Below are 18,507 nucleotides of genomic sequence, written 5' to 3'. Positions count from 1 at the left end.
CCGGGCCAGGTGGAAATGGGCCAGCAAAGCAGGGAGCAGGTCTTATTAGTGAAGGATGGGGCATGCCTGATCTCACATGGAACTGAATTCCAAAACTATTGTGCCTGGTTTGGAAGCAGCAGCTGGACTGCTGGTGGGGGGCAGTTGACAGCATGTGAAACCTCTGCTAAAACCTCTGCACTGGCTACTCATATCCTACTGGGCCAGGTTCAAGGTTCTTGTGTTGAAATATAAAGCCCTGAACAACCCAGGATACCTTAAGTACCGCCTGAGCCCTTATATCCTGGCCAGTTCACTGAGATCATCCTGAGGAGTGCTGTTATTTATCCCCCATGTTAGTTTGGCATTTCAGCATCACCAGTCCCATGCTGGGGAACACTCTTCCAGCAGACGTTTGGCAGACATCATCACTTTTGACTTTCAGGCATCTCTTGAAGACTTTGTTTTAATACCAAGAAACCTATGCAGTGTCTCACATTTCCTTGAGTAGCCAGTCATTTTTTGATGGTTCTGTATTGCTTTTGAAAGTTTTTTATGTTGTTGTACACCACCCTGATGTTTTGCATGGTGGCAGGATGTAAATATGAGTAAGCAAACTATGGGGCCATGACCAAAAATCCCTATTCCATGTGCCCACCACATATATTGCTATCATATATTGGTAGTCAGTCATTTTTAGAAATCGTTCAGAAATGCATGGTTATCACTTTATCACTCTGCATTTGATTAATGAATACTTGATGACTGTCTCAGCTTAATTTGTGGACTGGTACCACTAATGCTTCTAGGTGATGTTTCTGCCTGTGATGTTTCAGGCAGGCTGCAGTGATGCATACAGACATTCAAGTCATCATCTGGTGTTGCAGGCATGACTTATTATGTGTTATATGCCGTGCTAGTCCTGCTCTGAGTAAACCCATTGAAAATAATGGACATGACTAATTTAGATCCATTAATTGCAATGTGTCTACTTAGGGTTGTGCTAGAATTCCACCCAATTGGGATTTGGTGCCAAATTTTCCATCAATTTGCTTATTCTCTGTCGTTGCAGATTGGATTTTTATGCGGCAATTTTCCATGGCTATATTAAAAAAAATTCACCTCTAAAATATGAATATTATTTTATTGGTATTTCCTTTCATTTGTCAATATTTCCATTCAAAATATTATGTCAAAATATTGCTATTTCCTTTGAAATTATTGACATTTCCTTCCAAAATATTGATATTAATATCAATATTTTTGCAAGGGAAAAAATGGATCATTAAAAGCAGTGGCTAGCGAACAAAGAAAGAACTTGAATCGCTACTGGCCTGTTAGGTCAATGGAATGCTTTTGAACCGGCACCAGCCAACAGATGCCATCCCTAGGTCTACTCTGGGTAGAACTTAGTTGGCTACAACCCCTTGTAGTTACTTGTTTTGGGGACTCTCGGTGCAACATGATTTGCATGAGTGCAGTTGATGTGTGTGTTCGCTTTGTTATGCAGATAACAGCCCCAGGGAAGCCTGAGCAGTCTCAGAAAAGGAGGGTGGCATGGGAATGATGGGTTTAACTTTTTCTTGCCCTGCCATACATCCAACAGTTTAGACTACTGCAATGCATAGCATGTGGGGCTGCCTTTGAAGACAATTTGGTCTTTGAAGACAGCTCGTGCAGAATCCAACAGCTAGACTGTTAACTGGAACAAGAAGGTGTGAACATATAATGCTGGTTCTGGTTCAACTGCACTAGCTTGACAATCTGTTTTGGGGCCCAATTCAAAGTGCTGGCTTTGGCCTTTAAAGCCTTATACAGCTCCGGATCCCTATACCTAAAAGTCGACCTTCCCCCATTTAATTAATTAATTAATTAATTTATATCCAAAACAGCTGGAATAGTGCAATGAGGAGAAGAGCCTGTCTGGGAGTCCAGAGTCTGTGAGTTCAAATCCCTGCTTGTGTCTCCTGGGTGTCAAGGGCCAGCTAAAGATCACCCCCACAGGGAGTGGCTCAGGGGTTACATGCCCTGCCACCTGTGCAGCTGTGAGTAAGCTGCAGAGTCCCAAGGAGCCCAGTTGCCCCCCAGCTGGCAGTTGCGGACAAGGCAGGGGCTGGCTTGTGCAGCTGTGGCAAGCTGAGCAGGCCCTAGCCAGCTGGGGAGGACTAGCCTCAGAGGGAGGCAATGGTAAACCCCTCTGAATACCGCTTACCATGAACACCCTGTTCATAGGGTAGCCATAAGTCGGGATCTTATTTATTACTATTTATATCCTGCCCTTCCTCCCAGAAGGAGCCCAGGGCAGCACAGGAGCCCCCCTGGGCCAGGGATCATAGTCTGAGGCCCTTCTCTGTGTGCCACCTCCAAGGGAGGCCCAGAGGTTGGCAGTGAGATAATGAGATACAGTCCAGCTCCATTTAAATCAGGAATGGGAATATGAGGTCCATGCTGCCTGGAGCTGATGGGAACTGGAGACCAGCAATCTCTGGAGGGCCACAAGATCCTGCATCCCAGGCACAGAGCCCTTACCTCTACAAGTCAAACAAAAGATGTATTGTCTGTTGCAGGTGATAGAGAAAGAGATTCCCCAATGTGTAGGAGGTCCCCAGCTCAATCCTTGGCATCCCCATGTAGGGCTAGGAAAGTCTCCAGCTCATGCTTTAAAGCAAGGGTGGGCAGCCTGTCTCCACACACACAGATTTTATAGGACTCCCAACATTCCTGACCATTGGCCATGATGGCATCTGAAGGGTCTCAAGTTCCCCATCGATGGTTTGATTCAAGTTGGTTTCCATTTTAGGCCAAAGGTATCAAATTCACACTCTCCAAAACAATCTGAGAACCAAACCGAAGCCGTTCTTCCAAATTTGCACATTTAAATTTTGCAATTCAGTTCTGCAACCAAAGAACGTTTACAAAAATGTATATAAGGGGGAAATGTGCATAAAATGAATATATTAATGAAAATAACATACACAAATGCATTATATTAGGGGAAGTCTGCAAAGATTTGTACATTATTGACTAATATAGTTTTGCAAATTTCCCGTAATATAATGCATCTTTGCAGGCAAAACTGTGTTTATTAGGGGAAAAGTTGCATTAAAATGCTGAAGAATTTTCATGAGGCAGATTGCCGTGGAACTGAAGTTAAGATTGGAAAAATGAGAACCTGAGAAAACCAAAACTGACATATCTTTCCTTTCCTATTTACGAGTATTCCATGACCATTGAGCATGCTCAGTCCTCACTGGGCTGTTGCAGGGGTTTTTCCCCTGAGGTTACCCAAACACACCCTCAAGAGTCCAGAAACTTCTAGAGGGCCAAAGGTTCCCCATCTCTGATTTAAAGCAATGGGAACATTTCCATTCATTTCCACGAGAGGTAGAATTTGACTCCGCAATTCGCCTCCTTCAAACTCCTCTTTCAATCTTTCTCTGCTGCTAAGATCTAGTGCATCATTTGGTGTCATTGGAGCACAAGTATCCTGTCCTGCCTTAATGAAGGCTGGATGTTCCTTCTCCAGAGCTTCACCCTGTTTGCCAAGGAGGTCATGTACAATTTAGCTGGCATCCTTTGTCTTGTGGATGTACATGGAAACTTGATCCCACTTGCTTTTCCAAGTGGAAGGCAGCCATTATTTACACATTATTCACAAGAACGGTCCCCACTAGGGCAATCTTGAGCAGGAAGAAGGAACAGATGACACAACTTCTTTTGAGCACAACAGATTTGCCTTCCAAAGTACCCGGCGTAAGTAAACAGTGGCCTTGTGACATACAGAGTATAAATATAGCAATGGATTGCAAAATGTCCTCGTGCATTGGGTAAGTCCGTACTCTCTGAGTTTGACAGGCATATCTGGTCAAATCTTCTGGTTCCCCAAGTACCATCTGGGCCTCTGCAGTGGAGTTAGAAAATAAGAATATTAAAAACAGCCATGCTGGATCAGACCAAAAGGCAAACTATTTCAGGGAAGGGGAACCAGTGTCCCTCCATGAGTTGCTGGATTACAGCTCCCATTCCTGACCTTTGGCCATGCTGGCTGAGGCTTGGGATGGAAGGATGTGTCCGTTTTTGGTTCTCTCCGTTTCTCATTTTTCCAATCTGAAATTCAGTTCACATTTCTGCAGCAATGTGCAATTTTTTAAATAATAAAAAGCTCTCCAGCATTTCAACGAGTTTTTCCTGCTAAACACATTTTTGTGTGTAGTCTTGATTAATGTACACATTTTTGCAAGCCAATTCTCTTGATATAATGAATGTTGTATGTTATTTTTACTGATATGTTCATTTCTATGCACACCTTCCCCGAATATATGCATTTTTGTAAACATTGATTGGCAAACTGCATTGCAAAATTTGAGCGACTGTGAATTTCAAAGGATGGCTGGGTTCCAGTTCTCATATTGTTTCGGAAAGTGCAAATTTGATAAATTCAGCTTGAAATGCAAACTGAATCAAAATTCTCACCTATCCCTAGTCCAGGCATGCCGTATATAACACGTTTGCCAGAAGCAGCTCCTGCATAGCCAAAAGCACAGCTGGGGAGCTTGTGGCCCTCTAGTTGTTGTTGGACTCTAACTTCCATCACTCCCAGCCAGCACAACGAATGGCCAAAGATGAGGGGAGTTCTAGTCCATAAACATCTGGAGAATCAGTTTTCCCCATTTCCGATCTAGTCCAACCATTTGTTTCCTACAGTGGCTAATATGTCCTGCCATACTGTTTATGCATAGGTTGCCTCACCTAAGAAGGATGTAGTAGAGCTGGAAAACGTTCAGAAAAAGGCAACCACAATGATCATGGGGATGGAGCAACTCCCCTCTTTTTGGTTTAGAGACCAGGCGAGTCAGAGGTGACATAGTAAAAGTGTATAAAATGATGCAGGGCAGGGTGAAAATGGACAGATAAAAGTTTTTCTCCCTCTCACATAACACTAGAACTCGTGGACATCCCCTGAAGCTGAATGTTGGAAGATTCAGGATCATGGAACACAGTTAAACTATGGAATTCACTCCCACAGGAAGCAGTGATCGCATCCAACTTGGATGGCTTTGAAAGAGGATTAGAGAAATTCATGGAGGATAAGGCTATCAATGGCTACTAGCCCAGATGGCATTGTTCTGCCTCCACAGTCAGAGGCAGGATGCTTTTGACACCAGTTGCTGGAAACCGCAGGAGGGGAGAGTGCTCTTGCATTCAGGCCCTGCCTGCAAGGCTTTCCAGAGGCATCTGGTTGGCCACTGTGAGAAGTAGATGCTGGACTGCATGGTCCATTGGCTTGACCCAGCAGGCTCTCCTTATGTTTTTATGTTATTTGACAGTGTTCATGTGCAGGGAAGAGAATTAAGATGCAAAAGGACTGAAGCAGCTGAAAGCTGAGGCAAGCTGGTGCATTCTCCAATGCTAGAACTCATGTTTACAAAGTCAGAATTCAAGAGAAGTGGAACTCGGAGAAGTGGGCCCATTGAAAATAGTCAAGACACAGAATGGGTGACATTCTGGTCACAGATTGTACAGTGGCAGAGTTTTTTATTCCTTAAACAAAAGTTACTCCCATGGTCCACCCTTTCTTTGACAAGTTGTATGTGATTGCTTGTGTGCCACTGATGTCATCCGCTGGACCAGAGTCAAAGAGAATGTGTTGGCTCAGAGAATTGGCTCAGTAGCTGAACAAGATGACCTTCTTCATAATAGTGCACAGGAGGCGGGATGGTTTCCAAATCTTTGCACCAAGTTCAGCACTTACGCAGCAATGTTGTGTGCACACTGACCTGGGAGTAAGCCCTGTTGAATACCGAGGGACATACTGTTGAGTTAGTATGCATAGGATTGCACTGGTGAATCTGAAGTGTACATTCTTGCTGATGACTAAGGGGATGCTGGAATTCATGTAAAATTAGTCCACTGTCTTGAGCTAGAAGAGTCTCTTTTGGCTGAGCCACACTGGTTGCTTCCAGATGACCTGTTTATTCAGTGTTCATCTTGCTTTGTCTGCACAAACTTTGCAGGGAGGTCAGATGACATTAGCTATGTACTGAGCGTTCATTCTGATTTGATTGTGGGGAGCTTATACGAGGTTATATCAAGCAATTGTTATCCCACTTGCCTTCTTGCAAAAAGACTAATTTGTTCATTTAGTTATTTATACATTTATATCCCACCTTTCCTGTAAGGAGTTCATGGTGCTGTACATAGTTCTCCTCCCCCCCCATTTTCTCCTCACAAGAACCCTGTGAGGTAGGTTAGGCTGAGAGGAAGTGCCTGGCCCAAGGTGAACCACTGAGCTTTGTGACTGAATGGGGATTTGAAGCCTGGTCTTCCAGATCCTAGCCTGGTGCTCTCAGAGCATAAGGAGAGCCTGCTGAAACAGGCCAGTAGCTGATCCTGTTGTCACAGTGGGCAACCAAATGCTCCACTGGGCAAGCCTTCAAGCAGAACCTGAGCACAAGAGCATGCTCCCCTCCTATGCTTTCCAGCAACTGGCATTCAGACACATACCACCTCCGACTGGAGGCAGAGCATAGCCATCATGGCTAGCCTTTGATAGCCTTGTCCTCCATGAATTTGTCTAATCCTCTTTTAAAGCCATCCAAGCTGGTGACCATCACTGCCTTGTCTGGGAGAGAGTTCCATAGTTTAAATATGTGCTGCATGAAAAAGTACTTTCTTTTGCCCACTCTAGCTGCTTACCCATACTGGCTGTAGAGATGGCTGGGGTGGGCATGGGGAGCAGGTTTGTTGCGCAAGAAAACCAAATCAACATTAATTGTGCAGCCTGAATTTGTGGTTGAATCCCGCCTGAAAATAGCAAGAGCCTGGAAGCACTCAGTGATAGCAACAGCCTGGAAGCGCAAGTGAAGAAGAGCTGGCAAATGTCTCCCCTCCCTCAAAGCCAGCAGTTGGAACTTGAGTTTATGTCCCCCCGCGCACACACACACACACCAACTTCTTTTAAACTGCTTAAGCTAAGAGACTTGCTCGCTCACCTACCCCACCCCTGGATGGCTTGGCAAGGATCACTTCTTCAATGGGTTGAGAGATGAAGCCACACAGGTGAAGGACATCCAGAATGTGCAGCCAGCTAAAAAAAGAATTCACATGGTCCAGCTAGGGTCGGCCGAATCTGTCGATTTCAGTTTTTCTCAGTTTTCCAGTTTCCCAGTCTTAAGCCTAGTTCTTCACAGTTCCACATCTGTTTGCTATTTAAAAAAAATGCTCCTTAGCACTTTCGTGTGAGTTTCTCCATTGCAAAATGGTTTTCCCTAATATATTGCATTTTGTATGTTATTTTCACAAATATATGCATTCTTATGCACACTTTACCCACAGTAAACATTACTTGGAGGATTGCATTGCAAAATTTGGAGAGATGTGAGTTTTGAAGGATAACAGTGTTTAGGTTTGTGGCTTGTTTTGGAAAGTGTAAATTTGGTAGAACTGAACCAAATTTCTGCTCGATCCCTATTTATCAGCTGGCCTTATTTACTGTGGACAGTCCCTACTTTCTACTCTGTTTCCATTTTATCTTTAGTGGTTTATTTGTTTCAGGGACATCCACCCATCCCACTTCAACAAGTTCCCAGGGTGGCCTACAAAGCATTGAAATCAGAGTCAAAACTAATTCGATTGCACACTTTAAAAACACCACAATTGAAAAGAGCAATATGAAAGGAGCAAGCTAAAAGGGTGACCTAAAAAGGAGCACAAAACCACTGTTTCGGCTGTGCAGCTCACTGGGTGACCTTGGGCCAGTCACTGTCTCTCAACCTAACCTACCTCTCATACACACACACACACACACACACAGACACACACTATGTGTGTTGGGGTATCATCATTGCTGGGGGTGGGGTGAGGGGATGTGAGATTCTGTTATGCCATTCTGTTAATCTTATGGGGGGGGGAATTCTACTACCCTCAGTGTGTGTGCTTATTTTTAATGTCGTTTTAGGCTACTTAGATGTGCAGCAGCCAAAGCCAGCACCTTGCAGGCAATTTTTTTTTTAAAAAAAGTAACTAAAATGTAATTGTAGCAATTACTTTTGAGTAAAAGTAATCAGTTACTTTCAGAGTAATTGTAACTGTAACGGTGATTACTACTTTTTGGGGGCCATGCAACTGTAACTGTAATTTATTACTTTTTGAAAGTAATCTTCCAAGCTCTGGAGAACCATGTTTGTGTGCCACCTTGAGTTCCTGGAAGGAAAAGTGGGATATAACAACAATATTTTGGCCCAAAATTGTATGCCTTCTGGGGATGCCTTAGCAAAAAGGTGGTGCAAGTTGCTAGTTTTCTTAGCGGAGGTTCACAATATACATTTAAAGCACACGACTTCCTCCAAATAATCTTTGGAGCTGCAGTTTGTTAAGGGTTCTGAGAATTTGTAGTTCTGTGGGGGGGGAACCACAATTCCAAGGATTCTTTGTGGGAAGTCATGTGCTTTAAATGAGGGATGGATGTATTTTAAGTGTATGCTGTGGGTGTGCCCCTAATCTTGAGTGATTCAGTCCTACACCTAGCTACCAAGAAGAAAATCATCATGAGGTTTACTTCTAGGTAAGTGGGAATAAGATTGCCACCTGAATCTCTCAGCTGGTGGGGATGAGAGGGACATGCATGGAATGGGTTCAGAGGAGGGCAACAAGGATGGTCAGGGGACTGGAAACAATGGCCTATGAGGAGAGAGTGAAGGAACTGGGCTCAGCAATACTCTATGCAAGAAGGATCTTGGGATTGTTGTTGATCACAAACTCAATATGACCCAACAGTGCAACATGGCAGCAAGAAAGGCAAATGCTGTTTTAGGCTCTATTAACAGAAGTATAGTTTCCAAATCGTGTGAAGTACTAGTTTCCCTCTGTTCAGCACTGCACTTTAAGAAGGATGCAGACAAACTGGAACATGCTCAGAGGAGGGCAACAGGGGGGATGATCAGGGAACTGGAAACAAAGCCTTATGAGGAGAGAGTGAAAGAACTGGGCATGTTTAGCCTGGAGAAGAGAAGACTGAGGGGGTATATGATCACACTCTTCCAATACTTGAAAGGTTGTCACATAGAGGAGGGCCGGGATCTCTTCTTTATCATCCCAGAGTGCAGGACATGGAACAATGGGCTCAAGTTGCAGGAAGCCAGATTTTGGCTGAACATCAGGAAAAACTTCCTAACTGTTAGAGCTGTATGACAATGGAACCAATGACCTAGGGAGGTGGTGGGCTCTCCAACCATGGAGACCTTCAAGAGGCAGCTGGACAGCCACCTGTGAGGTCTGCTTCAAACTGGATGCATGCACTGAGCAGGGGGTTGGACTCAATGGCCTTACAGGCCTCTTCCAACTCTATGATTCTATGCTTCTTCCACTGAGCCACACCCCATGGAACGCTAAAGATTAAATGACACATTATGGATGGGGGAGAAATTGAATGTTTGCATTTTCTTGAGAAAGTGTCTAATTTGCACTTCTCAGACAAATTTGTGAACCAAAATGCAAGCTCTTTTGAAATTTGCATTTCTCCAACCAAACAGTGTTTACAGAAATACATATATTAGGCTAAAGCCTGCAGAAAATGCATATATTGGTGAAAATAACATATATGAGAACTGCTTGCAAAAATGGCATGTTCATTATACTGCATGTAAAAATGTGTTAATTAACAGAAATGCACACTGAAATGCTGACAAATCTTCATGAGGACTTTAAAACACACAGAGACGGAATTGCCACAGAAATGGGGAGAGCTGAATTTCAGATTGGAAAAAATGACAAACTGAAACTGACAGGTTCCTTCCTCAGTTCTGAAGTCATGTACTCTGGCCCTTCAATGCAAGGTTTTCCATGCAAGTGTGATAGCCCCAGTCAGGATACTTGTCTGTCTGTAGGAGGGATTTAACCCTGTATCCCCTCTGTCAAACTGATCCTGATCGGACCCCATGTCCCTGCAATTTGCATTGCAAAAGAAATGTCCCATTGAACAGCACTGCAAATCCCAGGCATGGATGTCTGAGTGAGTGAGTGAGTGAGTGAGTGAGTGAGTGATCCAGATCAGGCCTGCAGTGGGGGCAAGGTATTTAACCTCCCCTATCCCCATGCTAAGATCGATGGTGGCGCAGAGTGGTAAGCGGCGGTAATGCAGCCGAAGCTCTGCTCACGGCCGGAGTTCGATTCCAACGGAAGGAGGAAGTCGAATCTCCGGTAAAAGGGGTCGAGGTTCACTCAGCCTTCCATCCATCCGTGGTCGGTAAAATGAGTACCCGTCATACGCTGGGGGGTAAAGAAAGGCTGGGGACGGAACTGGCAATCCCACCACATATATATGGTCTGCCTAGTAAACATCACAAGACGTCACCCTATGAGTCGGAAACGACTCGCACTACAAGTGCGGGGACACCTTTACCTTTACCTTTTATCTCCATGCTATGGTCCTGATGTGGATCGGGTGGCAGAACCCCACAATGGCTGTTTCTTTTTTGAAAAACAAGACCACCTCTGCACTTAATGGCAAAGCTATGTGACTAATGTTGTGCATAGTTAGCACTGCACAACTAGGGATGGAAAGATCTGTCGATTTTGGTTCTCTCAGTTTCTCATTTTTCCAATGTGAAATTCAGTTCTCCACACTTCTGCAGCAATTTCTGATTTTTTTAAAAAAATCCTCATGGGAATTCTCCAGCATTTTAGTGTGAATTTCTCCTAATGACACATTTTGGTAGGCAGCTGTGACTAATGGACACATTTTTGCAAGCAATTTCTCGTCATATAATAATGCATTTTGTACATTATTTTCACCTATACATTCATTTCCATGCAGACCTTCTCTTATCACATGCATTTTTGAAAACATTGTTTGGTTGGTGAACTCCGTTATAAAATTTGGATAAGTGTGGATTTTGAAGGATGGCTGTGTTTCATTTCTCATATTGTTTTGAATTCGGCTTGAAATGCAAACTGAATTGGATTTCTCACCCATCCCTACATTTGACATACTGCTGGGCTATATTGTGAACTGCTGATACCTTGTCATAGGACAGTTATGGGGTAGGGGTGATTTACCTGTAGTCAAAGCAAAATAAAATAAATAAAAATCCACATTTATACTTTTTTTTTCTTTTGCAGAAAAGACTCATTGCAGGCTAGAATTTAAGTGTATATATTTATTTCCTGTAAAGTGTACATCAGTTCTACAGCCTGCTGTTAACATTTGTGTGTGTGTGTGTTCCCCGTGAGCAAAAGAACATTGGATTGGAATTGGCTCCAGGCAGAGGGGGGCACTTTTGGAGAGAGTGTGGATTATGCATGGCTGCTAGATCACTTTCCCTCTATCCCCCCTCCCCCGGACACATTCCTGGGGCCTGTGGGGCTGTCGATCGAAAGCTCAGAGACTGGCAACTCTGTGCTTGTGTTGCGGGGAGGGGGGCTGTTGCCTTGTCATTAGCAAATGCTGGACTGAGTCAAAGGGAAACCTCACGGCATCCCCTGGGGTTGGAAACATAATCTGTGCCTCCCTGTGCCCTGGTTCGCTCCATCTCCTGATTTCCCCCACTCCCACCCCCCTCGCACACATAGAGCGTGGGGGAGGAAGGAAGACAGGCTGGATTTAGAAGCCACTGAAAGGCAGAGACAATCTTAGATGCCTCTAATTGAAAGCAGCTTTGGAAGGAGAAGTTTGATACAAGATGCCAGGAAAGCAGACGCAAAGGCTTCCAGTCGAGAGGAGCAGAGGGCAAACGTGCCGTCCCGTATCATGGGTGATGATGGGAATAACCCTTGGCTTTTGAAGCCTCTGAAGGTTAACGCCCTGGTGTCTGAAGGGCTCCTGGTGCCCCTGATAACTTGCCCAATTATTGAGACCTCCATCACAGACCTCCAGGCTGGGAGCTTATCAAGGAAGGGCCGCAGTGGCAGAGCCTCTGCCTTGCATGCAGAATGTCCCAGGTTCAATCCCTGGCATCTCTGGGTAGGGCTGAGACAAGCCTTCCTGTCTGATGACCTGGAGAGCTGCTGCCAGTCAGTGCCGACAATACTGAGCTAAATGGGCCAATGGTCTGGCTCAGTATAAGGAAGCTTTCTATGTACTATTGCGGAATTTATTAACACCAACACCCGACATCCTTGGGCATCTGCCAGAGCCCCAGTGTCTTGGGAAGGACCCATTGTCAATGCATGCCCTGGTTCCCTGCCCTTATTTATTTAATTATTATTGGCCTAACACTTCCAGTTGTGCTGACAGCTGGATGCAGCCACCCTTTTAAATCCACTCAGAGCCCTCAACTTAGCATTGTTCTGGGGTAATGTGGGACATTAAAAAGGGTAACTAGACACAGCCGCTTTGTAGCATTGCCGCAGCAGGCAGGTAAGCCCACCAGGGCCCACTGACAAAGGAGGTGATCTACTAAAGGACATTTTTTGCACACGGAACTGACCTGGCCCTGGTTATTAGGTACCAGCTGGAGGGGAATCTTTGGATCTGGAGCCCAAGCTAATAGTGTGGATTGGAGATAGAGGGCTGTAGTCAACTAAGCCCTACTCGCAGTAGACCCATTGAAATGAATGGACCCAAGTTAGTCATGTCTACTAACTTCAGTGGGTCTACTCTGAGTAGGACTAGTACTGAAAACTACCCAGAAATACTGATGCTCATTCTTTAACTGGACAACTCAGAAGGCAATTTAAATGTTGGCCTTTTGCCATCTTAATAGTATTTCCACTTACAACACAGTTTACAGATTGTATTAGCAACAATCAGATTCACCCTGCACTATCCTTCATTGGTGATCTGTCCCAGTTACCCCAACACAGGCTTTTTAGAGCATCTCACTGTCCCATAATAATTGAGGGAAGGGCTGTGGCTTAGTGGTAGAACATCTGCTTTGCATGCAGAAGGTCCCTGGTCCAATCCCCAGCATCTCCAGGTAGGACTGGGAATGTCCCTGCCTAGGATCCTTCTGCCAGTCAGTGTTGACAATACTGAACTAAATGGACCAATGGTCTGACACTATAAGGCGGCTGTTTGTATTCCTAATCATGACAAAAGAGGCCCAAAGGGGCAGAGGGCCAAAGAGGATGTGTTCTTGGCCCTGTCCCAGATGTGTTCAACTGCATTGATACTCTTTGATAAACAAGTGCCCACTTCTCTTAGATAATGGCTTTGTAAAAAAGTTCTCCTTTAGACATCTTGACTTATGATTGTCTTGCTGACTATTGTATAACAAGTTTTATAAATATAAGGCTATCAATGGCTACTAGCCACAATGTTCTGTCTGGCAATGTTCTCCCTTCGCTGCCAGAGGCAGTATGACTCTGAGTACCATTTGCTGGGAATCACAGATGGGCAGTTGTGCCCATGCCCTGTTTGTGGGCATCCGGTTGGCCACTGTGAGAACAAGACGCTAGACTAGATGGGCCTTTGGCCTGATCCAGCAGGGCTCATCTGACGTTCTTACTAGCCAAACAGCATTGCAGAGATGCTTGTTCAGAGTTAGGGTGACGTTTCCTGCTCTCCCTCTGACTTGGCCTTATAGCATCATCACACAGCCAAACTGGATGTAGTAATGGCCACCAACTTGGATGGCTTTGAGAAGGATTTAGACAAATTCATGGAGGAGTAGGCTAACAATGGCTACTAGCCACAATGGCTATGTTCTACCTCCACTGTCGGAGACACTATACCTCTGAATTCCAGTTGCTGAGAATCACAAGTGGGGAGAGTGCTGTTGCACTCAGGTCCTGCTTGCTGGCTTCCCATAGGCCTCTGGTTGGCCACTGAGAGAACAGGATGCTGGACTAGATGGGCCATTGACCTGATCCAGTAGGCAGGCTCTTCTGATGTTCTTAATATTTGGCTGACATATGAAAAAAAATATTAAGCTTAGGACAGCCAGTGCACACTTGACTGTGGGCAAATTTGGGCACAGGAAAAATTGGTGGTTGACAGCGTATGGCAAGGGTATCCTTTAGATGTTGTTGGACTCCAATCCCCTTGAGACCCAGCCAGCAAGGTCAATGGTCAGGGAAGATGTAAGATGTAGTCCAACACAGGTTGATATACTTAGTTGTTAGAGGTCCTTCAATTTCTTAACGTGCAGCCCACATCTATGTTGGAAATCTTTTTAAGATGTTTTTAATATTTGCTTGCTGTGCTGGGCTCCTTCTGGGAGGAAGGGCAGGATATAAATTTAATTATCATAACCATCCATCATTCTGCAGGTGAAGGCAGGTCCAACTGTTGTGGTAAACAGATTTTTGAACTCTTATGAGAGCATTGTTGAGCTCAGGTCCTGTTTACATGCTTTCCATTGGAGCATCTAGGTGGCCACTGAGAGAACAGGATGCTGGACTACATGGGCCTTTGGCCTGATCTGGCAGCCAGGCTTTTCTGATGCTTTTATGACATTCACCCTCCACAAGATGGAGAGGAATGGGGATGGAGTTTAGTGTGCCCACCCCGCAGAACACCTGAATAGGATTGAAGTTACAAAGAAGTCATTGTGCCATGGTAGAGAAATCAAAACACCTCCCCACGGTGCAGCCTTACAGGTCAGAAAAGAGAAATTAGAAAGGACCTTTCCAACCAGATTGCTCCTGTGCTTTTTAAGATTTCTGCTTCTGGGTTGCAAACAGATCCCGGGAAAATGCTGAGGTTTGCAACAACAGCAACAAAAAAAGAGGAAAAAACCGAAACACAGATACTTTAAATTATCAGAGCTTTCCTGACCCTCAACAATGGTTTGTTTTGGGTTTGGCTCAAGTTTTTTTAGTGGAGGTTTGGGTCAGCTTTTAATATCGGTTCTCACTCATCCATTAAGCGACACGTGAACAGTGCCAAACCCCGGTTCTCGCATTCCTTTCTCTGTGTTCTTGGGGGCCAAGCAGGTTTAAGAGGGAGAAGAGAGGGCCATAGAACTCCAGCGAGGCTCTCTGTTCATGTTGGCGAGTTTGACGGCCATATAAATTGCAGATGTGGGTAAGATAAATCCCCTGACTGGATAGGGTTTTTTTGTTGTTATTGTTGTTGTTTTTTTGAAGAAAAATGCCATTTTCCACAATGAGAGGCAGCCTGCTGAAAATGCAAGAAATGGAGAATTGCAAAATGATACATGTCGAATTGCTGGAATGGATTTCAAATGCCAAAGATAGTTTATGTAAAGTCTTGCACTGTTGTAAAATGTAACTTTATCCACTGGCAAGGCTCAGTGCAGTCTGGTCCCAGTCAAGGTTTTCATTTCCCTTCCTTTCTCTCTCCCCCCCCCCTTATTTTTAAACAAAACTGAAAAACTTCTTCCAGCCCATTAAAGTTGATTTATGTTTTGCCCGTGGATTCTTTTGCTTGCGGCCTTTGGGGATTCAAATTAGAGAAATCATTACCTCACTTTTGGCCAATCCAACCTTGCCGTTCCCAAATATTCAGAGTGCTACTTTTGCATTGCTTTGACTTTTTCCTTGGGGATATAAGGGGACTATTCTTACTCGAGCCACCGTGGAACTGATCTGCCACTAACTCCACCCCAGCTTTGAAAATATCCTCATAGACGCCTCTCTGCCGACTTTTCTTTCTTGCACCTTAATCCAACAGGGCGAGGAAGGACACAGAACCAAGTTGGCAGTTGCAGAGCTGGGAGTAGCTGGAGCTTGTCTTGAGAAGTCTGAAGGAGGCAGTTGAAGAGATCCTGTGGCCCTCCAAATGTTTCTGGACTTCAGTTGCCGTTCCTGAACGTTGGCCATGCTGGCTGGGGCTAATGGGAACTGGAACCCAAGAACAACTAGAGGACCAGGCCATGGGCTGGGAAACTTGCAACCCTCCATATGTCCCAACTCCCATTATCCCTGGAGTGGGAGCCCAACAACAACTGGAAGACCAGGAGTGGAGGACCTATGGCTCTCCAGATGTTGCTGGACCATCTCCCATCAACCTGGACTTTTGACCATGCTGACTGCTGGGCTGCTGGGAGTTGAAGTCCAGCAACAACATGAGGACCACAGGGTCCCCACCCATGCTTCCAGCTGTGCAGGAACAGCCTCTGGCAGATGTACCACAATTAACATACCTAGAAAGGCAGGGCCAGCAGCAGACCTGGGTGTTGAGATGCTGCTTCATACCCTCCTGGGTTTTTTTGTGGGGCTGGAAGGTGTCCTTGAACTTTGATAATGCTTCTTTGTTGCCTGGATGGGGGGTAGAGAGAGGTGTGTTTGAATATCTGTAGAAACTACCCTACTATACAAAGATACAATGCACATGTGCGGCTCCACCCACTTTTGCCTGTGGCCCCGCCCACCACTGCCATGTGTCCCTCAGAAGTTTACCCAGAAGAGTATGTGGCCCTTGGGTGGAAAACATTTTCGCATCTTTACTCTAACCACTACACCACACTGGCTTGGACTTTCAAAAAGCTTTCAGCAAAGTACCTCATAAGGTCCTCTGCAGGATTGGGAACTAGTTAAGTAACCGGAAGCAGACAGTAGGAATAAATGGACTGTTCTTCCAATGGTGGGACATTGAAAGTGGAGTCCCCCAAGATCCATATTGGGACCTGTGCTTTTTAACTTGTTCATAAACAATCTAGGTGAGCAATGAGGTGGCCAAATTTGCTGATGATATGAAATTGTTCAGGGATTGTGAAGCATCCCAAAAGTACCTCTCCAAACCATGTGAATGAGCAGTAAAGTGGCAAATGCAATTCAGTGTTAAACAAGTGTAAAGCGATGTATGTTGGGGCAAAAAAATAATAATCTTAATTTCACATATATGTTCATGTGGTCTGAACTAGCAGTGACTGGGTCATTGTGGATACCTTGATGAAGATATTAACCCAGTGTGCGGCAGCTGTGAAAAAGGCAAATTCCAAGCTGGGGATCATTCAGAAAGGAATTGAAATAAAACTGCCGATATCACCATGCTGTTGTGTTTGACCGTGTACAGTTCTGGTCACCTCACCTCAAAAGGGATCTTACAGAGTTAGAAAAGGTTCAGAAAAGGGCAACCAAAATTATCAAGGGGTGGAAGAAAGATTGCAGCATATAGGCTTTTTTAGTTTAGAGGAAAGGCGAGTAAGAGATGACATGATAGAAATGTATAAAATTATGCCTCCCTCATAAGAACTCATGGGCGTCCAATGAAGCTGAATGTTGGGAGATTCAGGACAGAGAAAAGAAAGGACTTTTTTTGCACAGTGCATAGTTAAACTATGGAATTCACTCCCCCGAGAGGCAGTGATGGCCACCAATTCACATGGCTTTCAAAAAAGATTAGAGACATTCATGGAGGACAAGGCTATCAATGGCTACTAACCATGATGGACACTTCCTGCCTCCACTGTTGGCAGCAGTATGGTTTTGAATACCAGTTGCTGGAAACTCCAGGAGGGGGGAGTGTGCCGTTGCGCTGAGGTTCTCCTTCCCATAGGCATCTGCTTGACCATTTTGAGAAATGCATGCTGGACTAGATGGGCCATTGGCTTGGTCCAGCAGGGCCCTTCTTACGTTCTCAGGTTCTTAACCTTTTCCAGAGCTCAGCTGGACTTCATGCTGATTCCTCCTCTCTCTCCTCTTCCTCTCAGGTGTGTCGAACCAAAGTGTATGACTTCAGCGATGGAATGTCTCAGTATGCCTGGTACCCCTGCACCGCCAACAATACCCAGACCATTTTCTGGCTCAAGGTAAGCCATTGCTCTTTTTAAAATAACCACAATAACTGTTCATTGAAGGTGTTACAACTTTTCCAAGAAGTGCAGACAGCCCTGCACGCTAGAGATGGATGAATCTGTCCCGTTTGGGTTCACTCGGCTTTTCATTTTTTCCAGTCTTACATTCAGTTCTCCACATTTGCGATTGTTTTATAAAGTCCTCATGAAAATTTCTCAGCATCTTAAGTATGATTTTCTCCAGATATGCATATCTTTGTAGGCAGTTTTTCCCAATGGAATTAATCTATAATGAATAATGTATACCACTACATAACATCATGCTTAGAAGTTCTATTTAAAATCAAGCGGTATATACATTTTGTACATTAAGCGGTATACAAATATTATTAAAAAAGAGAGAGAGACAAAAGTCAGTACACTTTTCCATTAATTTTTGTTGTTAAAAACAATTCCCCTTCCCAAAGAAACACATTCTGAGCTCTGTAATCCAGGACAATTTACAGGAGATGGGGAGGAATGAAGCTGAAACTTCCTGCATGCAAACAATCTTCTCCACCACTGAACAGTGGTCCCTCTCTAGATATGCTTTTAGTCTCAGCCAGCAATTGCTTTCCTTCGAGAGGGCCAAATAGGAAACCATGAATTCCTGCACCTGGTACCCTGGAATTCTTCTCCCTTCTCTCTCTTTCTCTCTCTCTCTCTCTCTTCAGGCTTACTTTTCGCATCCAATGGTTGCTGCTGCCGTGATCATCCACTTGGTTACAGATGGGACCGATGATCTCGATCAGAAGCAGGAGACCATTTCTGTGCAACTGGCTGACACTAAAGACCAAAGTCATGACCTTGGTAAGAACCTTCTTGCTGTTTGTCTTTTGCCCTTCACTAT

At 44.7% G+C, this 18,507-nt stretch overlaps 1 protein-coding gene across 1 annotated transcript in view; it reads left to right on the top strand.

The window, feature by feature from the left end:
- PAPPA (pappalysin 1) overlaps window positions 1-18,507 on the top strand; it is a 284,791-nt gene that overhangs the window by 170,808 nt on the left and 95,476 nt on the right. The window contains exons 11-12 of the mRNA XM_061604307.1: window positions 17,535-17,633; window positions 18,332-18,467. Of these exons, the coding sequence (XP_061460291.1) occupies window positions 17,535-17,633; window positions 18,332-18,467 (235 nt within the window). The remainder of the gene's footprint in view (window positions 1-17,534; window positions 17,634-18,331; window positions 18,468-18,507) is intronic.

This window comes from Rhineura floridana, chromosome 20 (genome assembly GCF_030035675.1).
Source record: "Rhineura floridana isolate rRhiFlo1 chromosome 20, rRhiFlo1.hap2, whole genome shotgun sequence".
Classification (NCBI taxonomy): Eukaryota; Metazoa; Chordata; class Lepidosauria; order Squamata; family Rhineuridae; genus Rhineura; species Rhineura floridana.
Note: the sequence above shows the minus strand (reverse complement) of the source record. Positions and strands in the feature narration are given on the sequence as shown.